Here is a 20,968-nt window from a genome sequence, read left to right on the forward strand (position 1 = left end):
TATTGTAGATTTCTATAACTGACAAAGGGAGGCAGATAAAATCTGCCTTTTATAATAAGAGATATATATATATCGGGGTCACAAACAGTCAATAAAAGAGGGATGTAAAATATATTTATGATAATGTATTTTTAGTTAACTCATTACTAATGAAATGTAGACACCAAGGGTAAACCACAAAGTTTCTCTCTCCCTCTATCTTTGTGGATAGAAAATTAGATCAATATTACTAGTTTCGTTATCTATTAGGATCTCATCAGTGATTAGTTACTCATTTCCTGCCCACTGAAAGACTAGCAACTTAGAACTATTTATAATTTATTCAAACCTCTAACAGAACTTATTTAGTCTTCCTTAGTTATGTAATAGTGCATGCATTGGCAACATGAATTATTGATTAATCAAAGCACTGCAGTGAAATAAATAGAAGTGTGCGCTTAGTTAAAACACACATAGGTTTTGTTTATATTTGTATTTGTCCTAAATATCTATATGTGCGTGTGTGTGTGTGTGTGGGTGTATCTTGTTTCAGTCATTGGACTGTGGCTATGCTGGAGGTTTTAGTCAAACAAATCAATTGCCTGTACTTTATTTTTATTTTAAGCTTGGTACTTATTATGACAACTCTTTTGCCGAACTGCTAAGTTACAGAGGTGTAAACCAACCAATACCAGTCAAGTAGTGGTGAGGGCACAAACACAAAGACACACACATCTACTGTAAATCCCCGAGTATAATACACGGGATTTTTAGAGGGCTGTGCCTCTGAAAAACCTAAACCTTGTGTATAATACACACCCCTTCTCTAACTTGAGTCAAGGAGGTCTATATAACGTCCTTGGTTTGTAAAAATGTGTACTGTAACATCCTTTATTATTATTGTATATATAACATAATGCAAACGTGTAGCTTTTTTGTGCATTTTGTTTGCAGAAAATAAAGAAATAACAGTAATAACGTTTAATAAATGTTGCTTACTGCAAGTTATGGATGATTCTTTTATGACTTCATTGCTTTTAGTCTTAACTTAAGGTATTTTCGCGCCCAACATCACATAAATAAACATTGCCGGACAGCAAATAGAGACTCGAACATTGCTTAGAAAATAATTTTCATTTTAAACCTCGTATATAGTATGCACTAAGGATTTTGACCTTTAAATTTTGGGGAAAAAAAGCAGATTATACTCGAGGATTTATGGTATACAGTCTTTGCAACATAATTAACCCTTTAGTATTTAAACCAACCACATCAGACCCAAATATTCTCTTTTTATATTCAAACTGGTCAGATCTCGCCTCTCGCACCTACCTTACAATGTCATTCTAAAAATGAACAACCTCCTTTTCATAATCTTGAAAAGCTATATGAGGTAATGCAGGATTAATTTAACACAAATGTGAATAAATAGGCATTACATTTGACAGAGTAATCTGAATGCCAAAGGGTAAATAAGATTAACTTAAAGGGTGTCTTTGTTCAAATAACTTAGGTCTATATGATAGGGTGATAGTTTGTCTTCACTCAACTTGCTGCAAAAATAGACACAAGCCTACTGACTAGAAATAGCTTAGACTAAACATGAGCAGCCTTTTTGAGAGGCAAACCACATGAGACATGATGGTTCATCATCAGGTGGGCTGCACTACTAACAAAAGTAAAGGTAATTTTTTGTTAGGTATGTCATTCAGAAAGTCCCAAGGGGCCACAGGTTATCCACAACTGCTACACATGCATGAACACACACATAAACACATGCAAATACATGCTACATTCAACTTTATCTCTCATTTCTCTTTGAATTTGCTAAACATAAATACTAGTGATACACTGGAAGGAGTCATATTTGCTTCAAAATAGTCTTCATTATTACTGGTTTCAAATTTTGGCGCAAGGCCAGTAATTTCAGAGGAGGGGAAAGTTAACTACATCAACCCCAGTACTCAACTGGTACTTATTTCATTGACCCCAAAAGGATGACAGGCAAAGTCAACCTCAGCAGTGTTTGCACTCAGAATGTAAAGACAGATGAAATACCACAAAGCATTTTGCCCCGAGTGCTAACAATTTTCCAGCTCACCTTAGTCTTCATTATCTCTCTCTATATAAAGCTGAAGTTGTCTGTGTGTGGCAGGTTTGGTAGCCTTTAACTTACACTATCTCCTCCAAGACCCTGTGGTGCAAGTTGACCAAAATTGAGAGTATGATAGAAGACTTGCTCTTCCTTCTGTAGAAGAAAAAATTCAAATTGAACCATGTTAACACCAAAAATTATTTACATCAAAAAGGTGCTTTTTTTTCTATGAAAATCCCTATTTTTTACGATTTGTTGACTGCTGTGTTGCCATTTTTCGGTGTATTTCAACCAGAAAAATGTTCACTCAAAGAGAATAACAAGCTACATGATGCAAAATTTTTACTTTTCAAAAATTCCAATTCTAAAGTGTCGAAAAGAAAACAAACCTGAGCAACGCCAGGCAATACTGCTAGTTATTGATAAGCTTAATAGAATGACTCACACATATTTACATACAAGGCTTATGGCTGTGGGAAAATTGGTAGAGCTAAGGACAATACACTGTGCTGTATGTTAATCACATCCTTTTACATATTAAGTTCAAATCCTACAGGAGTCAACCTGGATTTTTACCCTTGTGAGATCAATTAAAAACATTGTCAGTGAAATACTGGAGTCATTTAAGTCAACTGTACCCCTGACCCATGTAAATTCAAGGCTTTATATTAATGTTATAAAATCAATAGCTGTTGTTGTTGTATATTTTAAATTCTTGTCTTTCTTACAGGAAACTGGAGAAAATGCTTTACATATTGCTGCAAGAAATGGCCTAGTTCCTGTTGTACAGGCAATGTGTGCCTATGGTTGTGTTGTAGATATGACTAACAGGGTCAGTATATTGATTTGTCAGTTTGTATACCTGTCTATTCAACAACCTGTCTGTCCGTTTGTCACTATGTTTGTAATATGGCTAAATCAGGTGGGGGTAACCACTGGGCTTGTAACTCCTGGTGATTTAGGGCTTTATCTTTTACTTGTTTCAGCCATTAGACTGCAGTCATTCTGGGACACTACCTTAAAGAAGTTTAGTTAAATATATCAACCCCAGTACTTATTCTATCAGTTCTTTTGCCAAACTGCTAAGTTACGGGGTCCTTAAACACACCAGCATCTGTTGTCAAGTGGTGGTCAGGAACAGACACAAACACACATGCACACACACACATGTGCACTTGCACACATACTCATACTCATACATACACACTTTTGGGCACTTGTACCCACTGACATTCACATGCATTCATGTGCACAATCATATATGCGTACATTTACATACACATGCCTATTAGTGCTCATGCACTTGCATATATATATATGTGTGTGTGTGTGTATATGTATATGTGCACCCTTTGTTAATATGCACGTGCATGCACACACACTTTCTTCTCAGTGTTTCTCTTAATCTCTAGCCTAGAGCTAAACTCTTTTCTATATAAGTAATCAGACTTGGTGGCTATTGTTGCGGTGGCGGCAGCAGCAGTGGTGGTGGTGGTGGTGGTGGTCTATATAATCCCCTATTATGATATTTGGATTAATTACAGAAAGCACGACCTAATGGCTGCAAACAGAGACGTTTAAGTGTAACCCATCTTAAATTCCTCAGCTTTCTTAATCTCCACATTCTATTGACATTCCACCCAACGCTATTTCTCAAACCCCAGTCCCAGTCGGAAGGGATTCCACTTGAACAAGTGAGGTTGTTTACTGTAAGCCTCCCTTCCCATTGCTAAGCCACTCCATTCCTTCCTCGCCTCACCCCTCTGCTCCTCTTGCTTTGAAAGTGTGTTCTTTTGATTCATAGTTTTTGTAATCCATTAACACATCTGTTCTGGCTGATGGTGAGTTTGAACTTGAGGCAATGGGCTTACAAAGCTGCTCTATCATCCTATCACTTTCAATGTTTGCACATCCACCAACAAACTCCACCCCACCCACCTTATTCTCTTTCATCTTTCTTTTTGTTCTTTCTATATTTTGGTGGTTTTCTTCATTCAAATTTTTTTTTCCTTCTGTCTCATGCTTCACTTTCCTTATTTTCCTTGTTTATCATTCGTCACTTCATTTACTTATTTATCTTTTTTTCCTTCACTCTCTTCTTCCTTTAACCCTTTTGTTACTGTATTTATTTTGAGATGATCTGTGTTTCTTTCAATTAATTTTAAATATAACGAAGAATTTAGTAAAATAACTTAGTTATCATTCAGCTAGTGTTAGGAACATAGATTGTTACTAGGGTTTGGTGGAAGATTTTAATTCAAAACTTATGAAGGAGTGGCTGTGTGGTAAGTAGCTTGCTTACGAACCACATGGTCCCGGGTTCAGTCCTACTGCGTGGCAACTTGGGCAAGTGTCTTCTACTATAGCCTCGGGCCGACCAAAGCCTTGTAAGTGGATTTGGTAGATGGAAACTGAAAGAAGCCCGTCGTATATATATATATATGTATGTGTGTGATTTTGTGTCTGCGTTTGTCCTCCCAACATCGCTTGACAACCGATGCTGGTGTGTTTACGTCTCCGTAACTTAGCAGTTCGGCAGGCAAAAGAGACCGATAAAATAAGTACTAGGCTTCCAAAGAATAAGTCCTGGGGTCGATTTGCTCTACTAAAGGCGGTGCTCCAGCATGGCCACAGTCAAATGACTGAAACAAGTAAAAGAGAGTAAAGAGAAAGAGTAAAACATTTGTACTCAGAGCCAGAGCCGGTTTCAACTGGGTTGGTAATGAAAGGGTTAAAGAGGAAGAGGAAGAAGATGATCAACCCTGTAATAATCTCTGTTAAAAATAAAACTACTAATAACCATTTAATGGCCACGTTTCCATGTTTGCATGGGTTGGATGGAATTAGTTCTTTTATTTTTATCTGTTTCAGTCATTAGACTGCGGCCATACTGGGGCATCACCTTAAAGAACTTTTAGTCAAATGAATCAACTCCAGCACATCATTTTTTTAAAGCCCAATGCCTACTCTATCAGTTCCTTTTGCCAAATTGCTAAGTTACGGGAATGTAAACAAACCAACATCTGCTGTCAAGTGGTGGTGGGATACACACACACACACACACACACACATATATATATATATACCCAATGGCCTTCTTTCAGTTTCCATCTACTAAATCCACCTACAAGACTTTGGTCAGCATGAGGCTATAATAGAAGACACTTGCCCAGGATGCCTCGCAGTGGGACTGAACCTGGAACCATGTGGTTGGGAAGCAAGCTTCTTACCACACAGCCATGCCTACACCTATTAAGGCAAATCTTTTTATAATCTATCACCAATCTTCATCTGTTTCCAAGCAAGATGATAATTTCCCATAGCTTGAGATGTTTGCCCTGGATTACTGGAAATTAATTACCTTGCTTATATAATGAATATCTAGACAAGGGTACACACATACATACAATGGACATCTTTCAGTTTCTGGTTACTCTATGTATTATAGGTATGTGTGTAATAATATAAAAATAACATGTTTGTTTGACCATGAAATATATGTCCATCATTGTCTATTTACAGGCAGGAGCAACGGCTTTACACCTGGCCAGTAAGGCTGGTCATATTGAAATTGTCCGGTGTCTTTTACTATCAGAAGCAAATGCTGATGCCAAGAATAAGGTAACATTCATCTTTCTCGTCTCTCTTCTTTCTCATTTGTCTTTGTTTTAAATTATGTCACCAATAAAAGTAGATGCATGAACCCTGCTTCACAGTTGTGTAGATCCAGTTTCAATCCCACTGCATGGAATTTTGATATAGCCTCAGGTCATCAACAGCCGTGAGCTGTACTTCATCGTGGTACCCCAGTGTAACACAATACCTGCTCCATGAGTATCCTTTAGGAGAGTTTGCAAATATCCAAGCTGAGGGTCAGTTCTTTCCCATTCTTGCAAGTTATAAATGATCTTCATTAGTGCTGGCACCATATAAAAAGCACCCAGTACACCCTGTAAAATGTTGGTATTAGGAAGGGCAATCCAGCTATAGAAATTGTGTCTAAGCATATATTGGGACATAACGTTGTCCTCCAATTTGCCAGTTCTTGTTGAACCATCCAGCATGGAAGATAGCTATTAAATGATGATAGTGATGGTGGTGATGGTGTAGACAATGGAGGAAAAGCTGCCAAGGATAATAACAATGTTGTTGGGCACGCAAAGATTATGAATACTTTTCCTCCTGATCAATTTATTTTTTTAAATTTACATCTAAGTGGACCCAGACAGTGAGGAGAAAGGTATTATGGCTTGATCAGTTCCCTTGACCCTTTTCAAGGCATCCAAAACTGGTAAGAGGAAGAGAGGAAGCTATCCTCAGACTAGAGATTTAGCCTCAGTGTTTGTTATTAAAGTGGACCCATCTAAAGACTCAGGGTCCAGCAGAAACGTGAAGACTCAAGAACATGAACAGTCCCTCTAGTAGGCTTTCATAAGTTTTTATTTACCTATTTTCACTCATAAAGGCTTTGGTTGACCCAGGGCTGTTGTAGAACATGCTTACTCAGTGAACTGTGCCACAGTGGGATCGAACCTGAAATCCCATAGTTGCAAATGTACATCTTAACTAGACAACCTTATATGTACAGGGTTATCATATTAGGTGACCAGTAGGGGATTATATTTGTTTCCTGTGATTGTTGAGTAATGATTGGGAGGACTAATAATCAGGCACATAAATTGCCATGTTAAATCAAATTTACAGTTTTAAACTTTTGAAACCTTTCCAACACCATAAGAAAGATGAATTATAGGCTTGCAAACACTATTTCATTTACCATAAAACCTCGAGTATAGTCCGCCCTTGAGTATAATACGCAGGGGATTTTTAGGGGGCTGTACCTCTGAAAAACCTAAACCTTGTGTATAATACACACCCTTTTTCTAACTTGAGTGAAGGAGGTCTATATAATGTCCTTGGTTTGTAAAACTGTATATGGTAACGTCCTTTATTATTATTGTACATATAACATAATGCAAACGTGTAGCTTTTTTGTAGCATTTTGTTTGCAGAAAATAGAGAAATAACAGCAATAACGTTTAATAAATATTGCTTGCTGCAAGTTATGGATGATTCTTTTATGACTTCATTACTTTCAGGCTTAGTTTAAGGTATTTTCGCACCCGACATCACAAAATGCGTCTGAATAAACATTGCCAGGCAGCAAATAGACACTTGGACATTGCTTAGAAAACAATTTTCAATTCTAACCTCCTATATAGTACGCAGTAGGGATTTTGACCTTTAAATTTTGGGAAAAAAAATGCAGATTATACTCGAGGATTTATGGTACTTATTAATATAGAAGTGGAGATATAAAGATTTTCTCTAATATCCTTTGATGGACAGTGCCTGGTCTTTGGTGCTTTTTTTTTTTTCTTTTTAACAGATTATTTCTCTGTTACTTTAACATTTATTATTATGTTCTCTGTTGGTATCAGGATGGTGTTACTGCTGAAATCATGGCACTAGCTCAGGGTTATACAGACATTGCTGAACTGCTGAATAAGGTCCATGGGGTGAGTTGAATACATTCTATCTCTATTTATTCAATATATAATTCTTTAAACCTTTTGATGCTAACCCAACTGAGACTGTCCCTTGATTGTATGATACAATGTTACATGCTAATAATCTAAATGAAACACTGTCAACATTTCATGTTAATTTATATTCTAAATACCAGTTTAATGATGACAATATTATTTTACTAAATTCTTCGTTATTTTCAAAATTAATTGAAACAGAAATATAGCAACAAAATGGCTAACCCTGTTAATACCTACCTGCTTGAGACTGTCTCAGTTTGTATGATACAAACTTCCTGTTTTAAAGTGATCCAAATTAGAACCTTCCATCAAAATTGCATGTTATTTTATATTCTCTTATATAAATCCATTCTATATGTGTGGCTTCTAGGATATCAGGCATCCTCAATCCGATTGTGCTCAAATTTAATATGTAGATACCGACGATAAAAAAATTACAAATATCGAGTTCAGAGTCCGCCGAGGTCAACTTTGTCTTTCATCCTTTCGGGTTCGATAAATTAAGTACCAGTGAAACACCAGGGTCAATGTAATTGACTAGTCCCCTCCCGACAAATTTGAGGCCTTGTGCCTCCAGGAGAAAGGATTATTATTATTATTACTATTATTATTAACCATTATTAATGACTACTGTTTTTTTCTCTCTCCACAGGATCGAGTTACTGCTTTCATCCAACAATTAAATCCACAGAATCAAAACCTGTCTCGAATCAAACTTAAGATTCTCGGTTCAACTGCTGTTGGAAAATCTACCCTTATAGAATCTCTCAAATGTGGCACCCTCTACAGTTTCTTTCGAGGGCGCCTCTTTAGTACTGGCTCTTTATCTGCCAGAGAGAAAAGTTTGTATATTTTCAACACTTTCTACTTAGAATACAATACATTATTACAGCTTCAACACACATCCCATGACAAAATTTTTACTTATTTGTTTATTATTTATGAGATTCCATGTTAGACACTTTGGTAAAGATATATCTTTCTTCATATAAAACAAGGGTTTTCAAACATTTTTATATCTATGGGTCCCTTTGGAGCCATTCTATGGAACCATTCAATGTTAAAAAACTAGTTTTATAGGAACTTCTTGTAAAATTCTTATTCTGTTTTCACACATTAACTTGTCTAGGTTGAACTATGTAAAATGTCAAAGAAAGAAACCTAACTGTTTCTTGCAAAATATAACAATACATACATCTAAAGCAAAATTGTTTCAGAGGCCTTAAAATACCATTGTGTATCCACAATTTACTATTTTGTTGTTTTGTCCCCCCCCCCCCCACCACCAAAAAAATCTTATATGGACCCAGGTTAAGAAACACTGATATAAAATAATATTTTATAAGAAAAAAGTTGTTCTTCACATTGCCGTTTCTGAAAGCACTATTAGTCTTTTACTATTCTCATATTACTGTTATACAGTAGTTCTTCTACTGTCACACCTTGACCTCTTTTGCATCATGTCACGTAGTGTGTCCTACACATTAAGCCTTAAATAGTCTCTCTCTCTCTCACACACAAATGATGTAATCCCTTTACTGCTAAACAATATCATACTTTTTATACATACACCATACATCTTCCTCTATCTATCTCTCCACTTTCTAATTCTCTTGCACCTTTAGTTTCCTGTTTCACTGCCATACACTATCACATTTGACACACTTAGATCAAACAGTCTTACCAAGTTATTGCTACTAGTCCCCTATCTTCACTGTCATTTAGTATCAGGTCTCTGATGTACTTCACAGTCTACCTAGTTTGACACATACGCCATAGAGCATCCCCCCACCAACCTTTTTTTTAAATTTCTCTGCAGACCAGGTGACCACACACATAACAAAAACACAGTGAAATGCAGTATATATATAATTCAACTACTACATATATAACGCATATATAATGCAAAAACACCCTACAAACTGCAGTTGTCATCATCATCATCATCCTTTAACATCTGTTTTCCTTGCTGGCATGGGTTGGACAATTTGACCAGAGCTAGCAAACCTGAGAGCTGCACCTGAATCCAGTCTGATTTGGCTTGGTTTTTATGGCTGGATGCCCTTCCTAATGCCAACCACTTTACAGTGTGTGCTTGGTGCTTTTAATGTGGCACTGGCACAGGGCTTCATCATGGGGAGCAACATTAACACATCTGCTGTGGAGGATGGGATAGGTCTTCTTAAGTACAGCAAGGTACCAGACATCTAGGTCTTTTGTCATCTCCTCCATAAGACTCAATGTCCTGAGGTCATCCTTCAGTATTTATTCTCATGTCTTCCTAGGTTTCCCTCTTCCATGAGTTTCATCCACTTTGAGTGATTGGCACTTCTTTATGGGGCTGTTGACATCCATCCATATCATAATAAAATAGAAATAAAACTTTAAAATTTATTCTTTCTGTACAAACTGGTACCAAAACAATCCCAGCCTCATACAAAATGATCCTTGGCCTGATACCAAATAATCCCTAGCCTCATACCCAAACAATCCCAGCCTCATACAAAATGATTCCCAGCCTTCTACAAAATGATTCCCAGTCTCATACCAAATGACCCCCAGTTTCACATCAAATGATGCATAGCCTGATGACTGAGGGAAATCCCCCCTACTATAGAGTATTCCAGCCACTACTGCCTCCTTCATTACAATACAAAATCTTTAGCACTAACACATATTACCTGTATTAGTTCATTACCTTGTGCATGTAAGGGTATTTTGTAATCACTTGTCTTTGTCTGTGTGTTTACAAAATTACTTGAAAATAGTTGAACAGATTTTCACCGCATTCGGCAGAAATACTCATTGGGTGAGTGGCTCAAAATGATGAACATTTGGTTTGATTATCTTTTAAAAAAAAAATTTAAATCGAACTTACAAATTTCCCAATAAGCAAGTGGTCATATTATTTTGTCCACTTCCTTTTTTATATGAATCAACCCTCATTTGTGTGTGTATAGATCATGGTGTGCCTATGTGTGTAGACACATGTGCATATATACATGGATACATAGATATGCTACTGTGTGTGTGCATGTGTGTACACTGATGCACTCGAGGGTTTTGTTTATTTACAAGTTGATTTCTTAATTTCACCAGAGTGTAAATACCTATAATGGTGATACTTAGAAAATTAAAATTAATTCAGTTCAATTAAAAAGTATGGGTAAGCAATGCATTGTAAGCTACACTATAATTTGTGAAAAAATTTATCTGTGCACAGTATATGCATCACCCTTCCTATGCCATTTTTTCCATAATTACTATTCATTCAGACACTATGTCTGAGTCAGAAACCTGTTGTTGACAAACTTAATAGAAAGATATTAACTAGTATAGCTGTAATTGTAGCAAATTTATTAAACATTCTGTTTTTTCAGACCGGTCTCGTATGCTACGTCAATACAGCTTACCAACACCACTTTGTTACTCAATTGGTAACCCTACATATACCAAAGGAATAGATGTCCAACAAGTAAATGTAAAAGGTTTGTACTATTCTTGTCTAAAATTTTGTTAACAATGAAGTAAGAATTACTGTCTTGATTCCAAGATCCCAAAATATTTATAATTGTATTTTCTACTGCAAAGGCATAAACATGGTTGAGTGGTTAAGCAGGGTTTTTGGGGGTTTTTTTTTCTTTTGCATTTTATATATTTAAGTGAAACTCACTATGTGCAGGAGTGGCTGATAAGTTTATTTTCTAACCACATGCTTTTGTGTTCAGTCCCACCATGTGGCACCTTGTGTCATTATCATCTACTATAGCTTCAAACCAACTGAAGTTCTGACAGTGAATTTGGTAGCTGGAAACTCAAAGCTGCTGTTGTGTGTGTGTGTGTGTGTGGATATGCACATGTGTGTATTCATGCATGTGTTTGTATCTCTTTGTCTTGACATTGCACACTAGTCATAATCAAGTATCACTTACATACAAGCTGTTTCTTTTGTTTCCAATCTTTCATGGAAACATGTCCGACCATGGGGTGAAATATTACCTTGATTAGAAAGAGGCGAAGATTGGCAACGGGAAGGGAATCTGGCCATAGAAAACCTACCTCAACACTTCCAACTGATCCACAATTTTATTATTATGGCCGGGTTCCAACATAGACCACCACACTTCTCGACCCATCATCACTGCCTGAATGTCCAGGATACATTCCAGGCCAGTACCTGCAATCAAGTTAATATTTGTGTGACAAAGTTTCCCCTCTTCTTATATCACCATAACGTGGGTTCCACAAAACTAATTTGGATGCTTCCAATTCAGGGTGGCACATGCAGTGACCCAATAGTTGCGGCCGTCTTTGTCCAATCTTCTCGCTAACTTTCAGCAGGTCTCCATAAAGGTATTCATTTGTCATATATTGCTGCCATTTCACATTTAGGGCCATTCATAGCATCTTCAACTGATTGTTGGAAACATTGAAGAGTACATGTAAAAATGATGAGGAGGAAGAGGAGGGGGACTCCCTGTTTTGTGTTCATGTGCTTAATCACCCTTTTTAATCTTTCTCCTTCTCTCACATGAACATACATGCATATACAAATGTTTACATGTATCATTTTTAATTCTCTAGGAATTGGTGATGTGAGTATCTGGGACTTCTCTGGCTACCAACCTTATTATATGCTCTACGACCATTTTTTACATGACCAAAATTGTGTCACCATTATTGGATTTAGTCTAACGGATTCTTTTGACGAGCAAATTGCCCAAGTGATGTTCTGGTTGAATTTTGTCAAGTCCAGGTCTGGTCTGCAACCTCCTCTGGGTAAGTTGGCACCATTTTCATTAACCTTCTGCTCCTATGTTGCTACATGAGCATGCATTTGACATCACATTAACACACACACCAATGCATATTAGCAGCAGAGGCAATATTAATATGAATAGATAACATTTATACCTGCTTAAATGTGGATGTTCTATTAGAACAAACTATACTGCGATACTAACCATGAGAGAACTTCTCTCATATTGGAAGTGTGCATTTTGCACCAAAAGGCCAATATAAGAATTTCATTCATAGTAATTATGGCAGTATAGTTTGTTCTAATAGAACATTCATGTTCGAGTGGAGACAAACATTACTGCACACCAATGTACACATCAACATATATATACATTCACCAACACACATGCACACAGAATCATACATGCCATCACCAACACACACATATATATACATGGAATTTATTGCAGGTATAAATCAAATACTTTTACTTTTGACACATGTTTCAAAGATTCCACTGATATTATTCAAAAGAATAAATGGTATATTTTTTCCGTGTTAATTGTTAACAAGGCAAAAATACACTCATCTATTTATATCATCATTATCATCGTTATATATATACATACGTACCTACATACATACATACATACTACAATACATACATACATACTACAATACATACTACAATAAATGCACTGTCAAGCACATACACACAATAATGTACACACCAACATACGTGTACACAGAATCATATACATGCTGTCACCAACATACATCCAGAACCATGCTAATAGCTTCGTGAAATTTAGGATATCTTGGTTTTCTGTGAATCTATTTTGATAAAACTTTCCCCAGCTGGTTTGCACACTATGGCAACACCAATGTTATGTTTTCATTATTCTGGGTAACATCCTTTTTTATTTCAGATTCTTCAGTTTTTGGGTGACCCATGCTAATTCACAGAAAACCGAGAAATCCTAAATTTCACTCCTAAGCTATTAGCATGGTTCTGGGTGTATATATATATATGTTCAATTATACATACATACTGTAATACAAGCATGGTCAAACACACATGCAAACTAACACATTCACACACCAACATGTGTATACCCACAAATATACATACACACTACAACATGTGTATACCCACAAATATACATACACACTACAACATATGCACACACACACATATATGCACCAACATATACTCACCATCATACCAATGTTCACTCACCAACAGATACAGAAACACAGATGCAAATCAACACATTTACACACACACATTCACCAACCCTGCTCTCACTTGTATATTTTTTTTTATGTGCTCTTTTCAAGCCTAGCCAGGCTCATGGGCCCAGTTTCCTGTTTTCTGTGGCATATGTGTTCCCCCCAGCTGGACAGGACACCGGTCCATCACAGCGTTACTCAAGAAACAGGAAGAGAGAGTGAAAGAAAGTTGGGGGGGTGAAAGAGTACAACAGGGAGTTTTAGGTGTTTTCGCTCAATAAACACATACAACACCCGGTCTGGGAATTGAAACCGTGAGCCTCCGACCGCGAGTCCGCTGCCCTAACCACTGAGCCATTGTGTCTCCCTCACCTGTATATGCACGGCGAAAAATTTTTTTTTTTTTCTATTTGAGCACTCCGTCAGTTACGACGACGAGGGTCCCAGTTGATACGATCAACGGAACAGCCTGCTCATGAAATTAACGTGCAAGTGACAGAGCAATCCACAGACACGCGTACCCCTAACGTAGTTCTCAGGGAGATTCAGCGTGACACAAAGTGTGACAAGGCCGGCCCTTTGAAATACAGGTACAACTCATTTTTACCAGCTGAGAGGACTGGAGCAACGTGAAATAAAGTGTCTTGCTCAAGGACTCAACGCGTCGCCGGGAATCAAACTCACGACCTTACAATCACGAGCCGAATGCCCTAACCACTAAGCCACGTGCCTTCACCCACGCCGAAAAATATACAAATACACACAATATAACACACTTGCATATACAGGCACATAAGTCAAATGATAACAATCACTTCTATCTAATCATTTTTTGTTGTTGTAGGTCAATGTGGAAAACCTTTAAATGCACTTGGGGTCATCCTTGTTGCAACTCATGCGGATCAAGCTACCAGCTGCAGCCGTAACAATCGTGGTGAATATGTCTGTAAAGAGACACAAATGATTCTTACAAAGGCACAGAAGGAGTTTGGCAATGACATGGAAATTGTGGATCGAGTATTTGTTATAGACACCCAGGTGGCTGGTTCATCTGATATGAAAGCTCTCAAAAGACAAATTGCTGAAATGAAGGGACAAATTGTAAAGGTTGGTCACGTTCAGAAATTACTCTCCTCTATTTGTTCCTCTCTTTCACAAGCAAATATATTATTGAAACTAAGAAATTTTAAATTTGACTTGGTGAGATTTCCCTTGATATCAAATTTATATTTATATATATATATAGGCTGTGTGGTAGGTAGCTTGTTTACCAACCACATGGTTCCGGGTTCAGTCCCACTGCGTGGCACCATGGGCAAGTGTCTTCTACTATAGCCTCGGGCCGACCAAAGCTTTGTGAGTGGATTTGGTAGACGGAAACTGAAAGAAGCCCGTCGTATATGTATATATATATATATATATATATATATATATGTGCGTGTGTGTGTTTGTGTGTCTGTATTTGTCCCCCTAGCATTGCTTGACAACCGATGCTGGTGTGCTTATGTCCCCGTAACTTAGCGGTTCGGCAAAAGAGACCGATAGAATAAGTTCTGGGCTTACAAAAAGAATAAGTCCTGGGGTCGAGTTGCTCGATTAAAGGCGGTGCTCCAGCATGGCCGCAGTCAAATGACTGAAACAAGTAAAAGAGTATTATCAATAATAATAAAGAGTAAAATTAGTTAATTAATAATTGATAATTTTACCAAGTAGTTCAGTATATTAAAAGAACCATTATCGGTAAACTTATACAAAAATTCTATAATTATGAGCATAGTTATAATTAGGGTTCAGCAGAATTTGCTTCACCACATACCAAAATTTAGAAACAGCAGTTAAAATACTATTCTATTACCATAAGATATCTCCCAGACAGCAATAATTATGCTCATAATTATAGAATTTTTGTGTATGTATATACATATATATAAATAACATATATATAAATAAATGTATGTGTGTTTATATATATAAATAAAATATATATATAAATGCGCTAAACCACTTGGTGTTAAATTGATGGTATTATTAAATTAATATCCAATTTTTTCACCCTTATTTTATATATATATATATATATATATATATATATATATATAATTATGTATCATAATTGTGTAATTATCGAAATAATGATATCTAATGCTAATGAAACAGCTGTTGAGCACTATTAGAATAAAACTACATATGAGATCTATGCCTCTGCTGTAAAAGGTTGTTTTACCAATTCCGTTTATATATGCAAGTTGGTTTCACCCTGATTTACAGCATTGTAAGAACATATTGGAGCTTAATAATGTATTTTTAATTGAGCTCCTAATAACTACAGGTGTATTTTTTTCTTATGTTTATACATTATTTCCATCCTTCCATCCATTTTCTTCATGGAAGTGTCATGGTGGGCTTGGGTAGTGTCCTGAATCAGGAAAAAGCAAAATTATGGATGTACTGTGTTAACCCTTTTGTCACCATATTTCTTTTGAAATATACTACCATTGTTTCAGTTAATTTTGAAAATAATAAAGAATTTAGTAAAACAACCTTGCTATTATTAAATTGGTGTTTGGTGTACAAGGTGTGGTTGTGTGGTAAGAAGCTTGCTTCTCAACCACATGGTTCTGGGTTCAGTCCCACTGCATGGCAACTTGGGCAAGTATCTTCTACTATAGCCTTGGGCCAACCAAAGCCTTGTGAGTGGATTTGATAGACAGAAACTGAAGGAAACCCATTGTGTATATATATATATATATATATATATATATATTGTTGTATTTAGGAATGGTCATTTTGCCAGTTTAGCCACAACAAATATTTAAACGTATATATATATATATATATGTAGGTATTTATGTATATATTTATATGCATGTGTCTTTGTGTCTGTGTTTGTTCCCCACCACTACCACCACCATTGCTTGATAACTGATGTTGGTGTGTTTATGTCCTTCTAACTTAGAGGTTCTGCAAAAGAGACTGATAGAATTAGTACTAGGCTTACAAAGAATAGGACCTGGCGTTGATTTCTTCGACTAAAACACCCATTAGGGCGGTGCTCCAGCATGGTCACAGTCAAACAACTAAAACAAGTATAAAAGAATAAAAGAATGAAATTTTGATACTAGAATTTAAGTTAAATTACTTCAAAACAGCAAATTTGTTCCATAGAACCAGGGATGGTCCTCAGATAGGTTTGTATCGAAAGGGTCACAAATAACAAATATATCAGTAACAGTTAAAAATCTTCCTAGAAGTGGCTGATGAGAATTCACTACAGATATATTTGTATTTTTAACCCTTCAGCATCCAGATTTCCTTGTCAAATGTATTGCTTATTTATTTATATTGTTCTGAATTAATCATGCATTATCTTGTAACTTTGACATTTCAATGGTGTGTTCGTATATTTTGAGAATGGCATTGTAGGGTAGGTGTGAGATGTTGGATCTGGTCAGTTTTAGCATAAAACTGGTAGAATATTTGGGCCAGATATGACCAGGCGCAGGAGTGGCTGTGTGGTAGGTAGCTTGCTTACCAGCCACATGGTTCTGGGTTCAGTCCCCCTGCCTGGCACCTTGGGCAAGTGTCTTCTACTATAGCCTCGTGCTGACCAAAGCCTTGTGAGTGGATTTGGTAGACGGAAACTGAAAGAAGCCCGTTGTGTATATGTATATATATATGGGTGTGTGTTTGTGTGTCTGCGTTTCTTCCCCCTACATGGCTTGACAACCGATGCTGGTGTGTTTACGTCCCCGTAACTTAGCGGTTCAGCAAAAGAGACCGATAGAATAAGTACTAGGCTTACAAAGAATAAGTCCTGGTGTCGATCTGCTTGACTAAAGATGGTGCTCCAGCATGGCCGCAGTCAAATCACTGAAACAAGTAAAAGAGATTAAATGCTAAAGAATTAAACACAGCACATCCATAAAAAATATCTTCAAATGAATATTACAGTAAAGTTTCTTTTTTGCAATGCATTTACATTGAGTGTGATATACAGATGGCTTTTTTAATCCAGTACTGCTTTGTTGCACACAAAGGACTTATATTAACATTGTTACATCTATTTTAACAGTCATTACCACAAACATCTGGCTTTTTGGAACTCATGGTCTCACAGCTTCCGTACTGGCGTCGAGCCTCATCATCATATCCAGTATTAGATTGGAAGAGTTTCTCAGAGCATGTTCGCACAAAGATTAACCCCTTAGCAGGTGAAATCGATCTAAAATCCCTTGTGCACCAATTGCAGTTAATTGGTGAGGTAAGTCTTATTGTTTTCCTGCTTGCTGTACATTTAAATAAGTTCAAATCCCACTAGTGTAATATTTGTTTTTTTGTTTTCTTTTTGTTTGTCTTTTCCACCCTTTCAGGGATCAAATAAGATAAATTCTCCCTATGTTAGAATTTATTAAGGATTGTGGATTGGCTGAATCATTAGAGCAGCATATGAAATGCCTGTGCTATTTGTTCTGTCTCTTTACATTCTGATTTCAAATCCTGCCTAGGTCAGTTTTATCTTTCATTCCCCTAAGGATGGAGCTGATATAGTTGACTAACCCTCTTGCATCAAAATTGCTGGCTTTGTGCCAGAGTTAGAAAGGACCATCATCATCATCACTATCACCATCACCATGATGATGATGATGATGATGATGCTTATTATTATTATTATTATTAAGGAGGTGAGCTGGCAAAATTGTTAGCAAGCCAGGCGAAATGCTTAGCGGTATTTTGTCTGCCCCAATGTTTTGAGTTCAAATTCCACCGAGGTCAACTTTGCCTTCCATCCTTTCAGTATCGATAAATTAAGTAGCAGTTGAGTACTGGTGCCAATGTGATCGACTGTTCCCCTCCCCACAAAACCCAGGCCTTGTGCCTATAGTAGAAAGGATTGTTATTATTATAAAGGGGGCAAGCTGACAGAATCATTAGCACACCAAGCAAAATGCTTAGTGACATTTCATCTGTCTGTTCTGAGTTCAAACCTCACTGAGGTTGACTTTGCCTTTTGGTCTTTCGGAGTTAATAGAATAAGTGCCTGTTGTGTACTGGGGTCGATGTAATCAACTTAATCCCTTCCCAAAATTACTGGCCCTGTACCAAAATTTTAAACCATTATTATTATTATTAAGGCATTGAGTTGGCAGAATCAGTAGAACGCTAGGTGAAATGCTTGGTGGTATTTTGTCTGTTTTTACACTCTGAGTTCAAATTCTGCCAGGTTCAACTTTGCTTTACATCCTTTTAGGGTCAATCAAATAAGTACCAGTTACGCTTAGAGGTCGATGTAATCAACTTAATCCCTTCCCCCAAATTTGGTGCCTTGTGCTTCCAGTAGAAAGTATTATTATCATTATTATTATTATCATTATTAAGGCGGCTAACTGGCGGAATCGTTAGCACGCCAGGTGAAATGCTTAGCAGTATTTCATCTGCTGCTACATTCTGAGTTCAAATTCCGCCAAGGTCGACTTTGCTTTTCATTCTTTTGGGGTCAATAAAGTACCAGTTGAGTACTGGGGTTGATGCATTTGACTAGTCTCCTCTCCCAAATTTCTGGCCTTGTACCTTTAATAAAAAGGATGATTATTATTATCATTATTATTATTATTATTATTACTATTATTATTATTATCATTATTATCATTATCATTATTATTATCATTATTATTATTATTATTATCATATTAACAACATTATTATTTACTTTTCAGGTGATTTACCTTGAAAATGAAACTGGGCCTGACCTTGTGGTGCTCCATCCCAACTGGTTGTGTACGGATGTCATTGGAAACCTCATTTCTCATGACAAGATCCTCCAGACTCGGATTACAGGTTGTTTTAGTATTGATGAATTTCAACTAATGTACCCCGAAACTGATGCTCTAGACTTGCTTAAGGTTCTCGAATGTCTTGAAGTCTGTACACAATGTGACAATGACGGTGATGTTGAATATGAATTTCCTTGTTTGAATTTCGTTGAAACCCTGAACGGTCTCTGGCAGAAGGACTCTCAACACTATGCAGATGCTATCTACGGCGGGATGAGGATAATATCTGTGTCAGATTCTGGTAATCAGTTCAAATACCTCTTTCCAAGAGTTCAGGTACAGCTGAGAAGGACTTTGGTGCTGGAGAATGATGATCCTTCACTTGATTTGTACCAGTGGCACCATGGTTCCAAATACTGCTGTGGTGAGTTAGAAGGAATCCTGAACATGGACAAAAATGAACAATTCTTTGAAATCAAAGTCCGAGGTCCAAAAGAATCTCGGACGGCAGTTTTCTACTTTCTCGAGGACTTTGTCACAGCTGTCGAACAAATCATTCATGACATCTGTCCCTATTTTCAAATAGAGCGACACATACTTCACAGGGGACAGCTAGAAGAACATGTAAAAGTGGTATCCAGCTACTCTCCAAGACAGCTCATTGAATGCCAACTGAATCATACCCTTAGTGTCAAATTGGACAAAATGGAACCAGAATGCATTGCAGAGGTTATTTTTCTCGGTTCCCCTGATGTCATGGATAATGTTACACTGGGGGTGGACTTGCATATTTCTATGCTGACTATCCATGCGAGACGTATTTTAAGTGCTATGCTCGACCCAGCTGAACCAATGGGGCGAGACTGGTGCCTGCTAGCTGTAACACTTGGGCTCACAAAAGTTCTCCCTTCACTGGATTCCGGCAGCAAGAAGCATGAAAGCAAAACGAATCGAACACTAGAAGAATGGTCATCAGACCCTAATGCCACTGTGACCATATTAGTGAATAGACTGAAAGAGATGGGTCGTGGGGACATCGTTGAAGCTCTCTACCCCCATTTTCTTCTTTACCAAGTTGGCTATGAAGACAATAGTGGGGAAGACAATAGTGGTGGAAGTCGACAGGGCACTAATGTATCTACAAACACCCTGTCTAGTTTGTCTCGGTAGGGGCTGGAGGAGAAATAAAATGGACTGTCACATAATGGTGCTCACACTGGCAGCTCTCTCTCTCTCTCTCTCTCTATCTTTATCACACTGTATTCCAAGCTGCAACGCATACACATGTCTATATATGTATGTGTGTGTATATATATTGTATATGTATGCGTGTGTGTTAGAAAATTCGTTTTGACTGGGGCTCTTAAGGTTTGCTTACGACTTATGCAACTGGTTGAATAAACCATCAAAGGAAATTTGAAATCCCAATCAGAAAGAATTTTATAAAAAAATCTGATGACTCTGTTTTTAGTATTGAGTCTCCCCCATCAGTATAAATGTTTAGGTGTTATTCTTAAACTTGCTTTAAAATAACTTGAACATATATATATTCCCTCTCTTACACACACACATGTACATACATACACATACACACACTTGCA

At 37.1% G+C, this 20,968-nt stretch overlaps 1 protein-coding gene across 3 annotated transcripts in view; it reads left to right on the top strand.

Moving 5' to 3' along the window:
* Positions 1 to 20,968, top strand: part of LOC115217861 (death-associated protein kinase 1) — a 337,561-nt gene that overhangs the window by 289,934 nt on the left and 26,659 nt on the right. Inside the window, exons 17-25 of one of the 3 annotated variants that reach the window (XR_005001521.1) lie at positions 2,805 to 2,906; positions 5,597 to 5,695; positions 7,516 to 7,593; positions 8,276 to 8,465; positions 11,004 to 11,111; positions 12,208 to 12,402; positions 14,441 to 14,703; positions 17,669 to 17,857; positions 19,311 to 20,618. Coding sequence is in view for 1 of the 3 variants with exons in the window: in XM_029787571.2 (XP_029643431.1) it covers positions 2,805 to 2,906; positions 5,597 to 5,695; positions 7,516 to 7,593; positions 8,276 to 8,465; positions 11,004 to 11,111; positions 12,208 to 12,402; positions 14,441 to 14,703; positions 17,669 to 17,857; positions 19,311 to 20,537 (2,451 nt within the window). In the remaining 2 variants the exon portion in view is untranslated. Of the gene's footprint in view, positions 1 to 2,804; positions 2,907 to 5,596; positions 5,696 to 7,515; positions 7,594 to 8,275; positions 8,466 to 11,003; positions 11,112 to 12,207; positions 12,403 to 14,440; positions 14,704 to 17,668; positions 17,858 to 19,310; positions 20,961 to 20,968 lie in introns of those variants that run through there. The other 2 variants (XR_005001520.1, XM_029787571.2) reach the window with 2 other exon arrangements.

This window comes from Octopus sinensis, linkage group LG12, assembly GCF_006345805.1.
Source record: "Octopus sinensis linkage group LG12, ASM634580v1, whole genome shotgun sequence".
Lineage (NCBI taxonomy): Eukaryota > Metazoa > Mollusca > Cephalopoda > Octopoda > Octopodidae > Octopus > Octopus sinensis.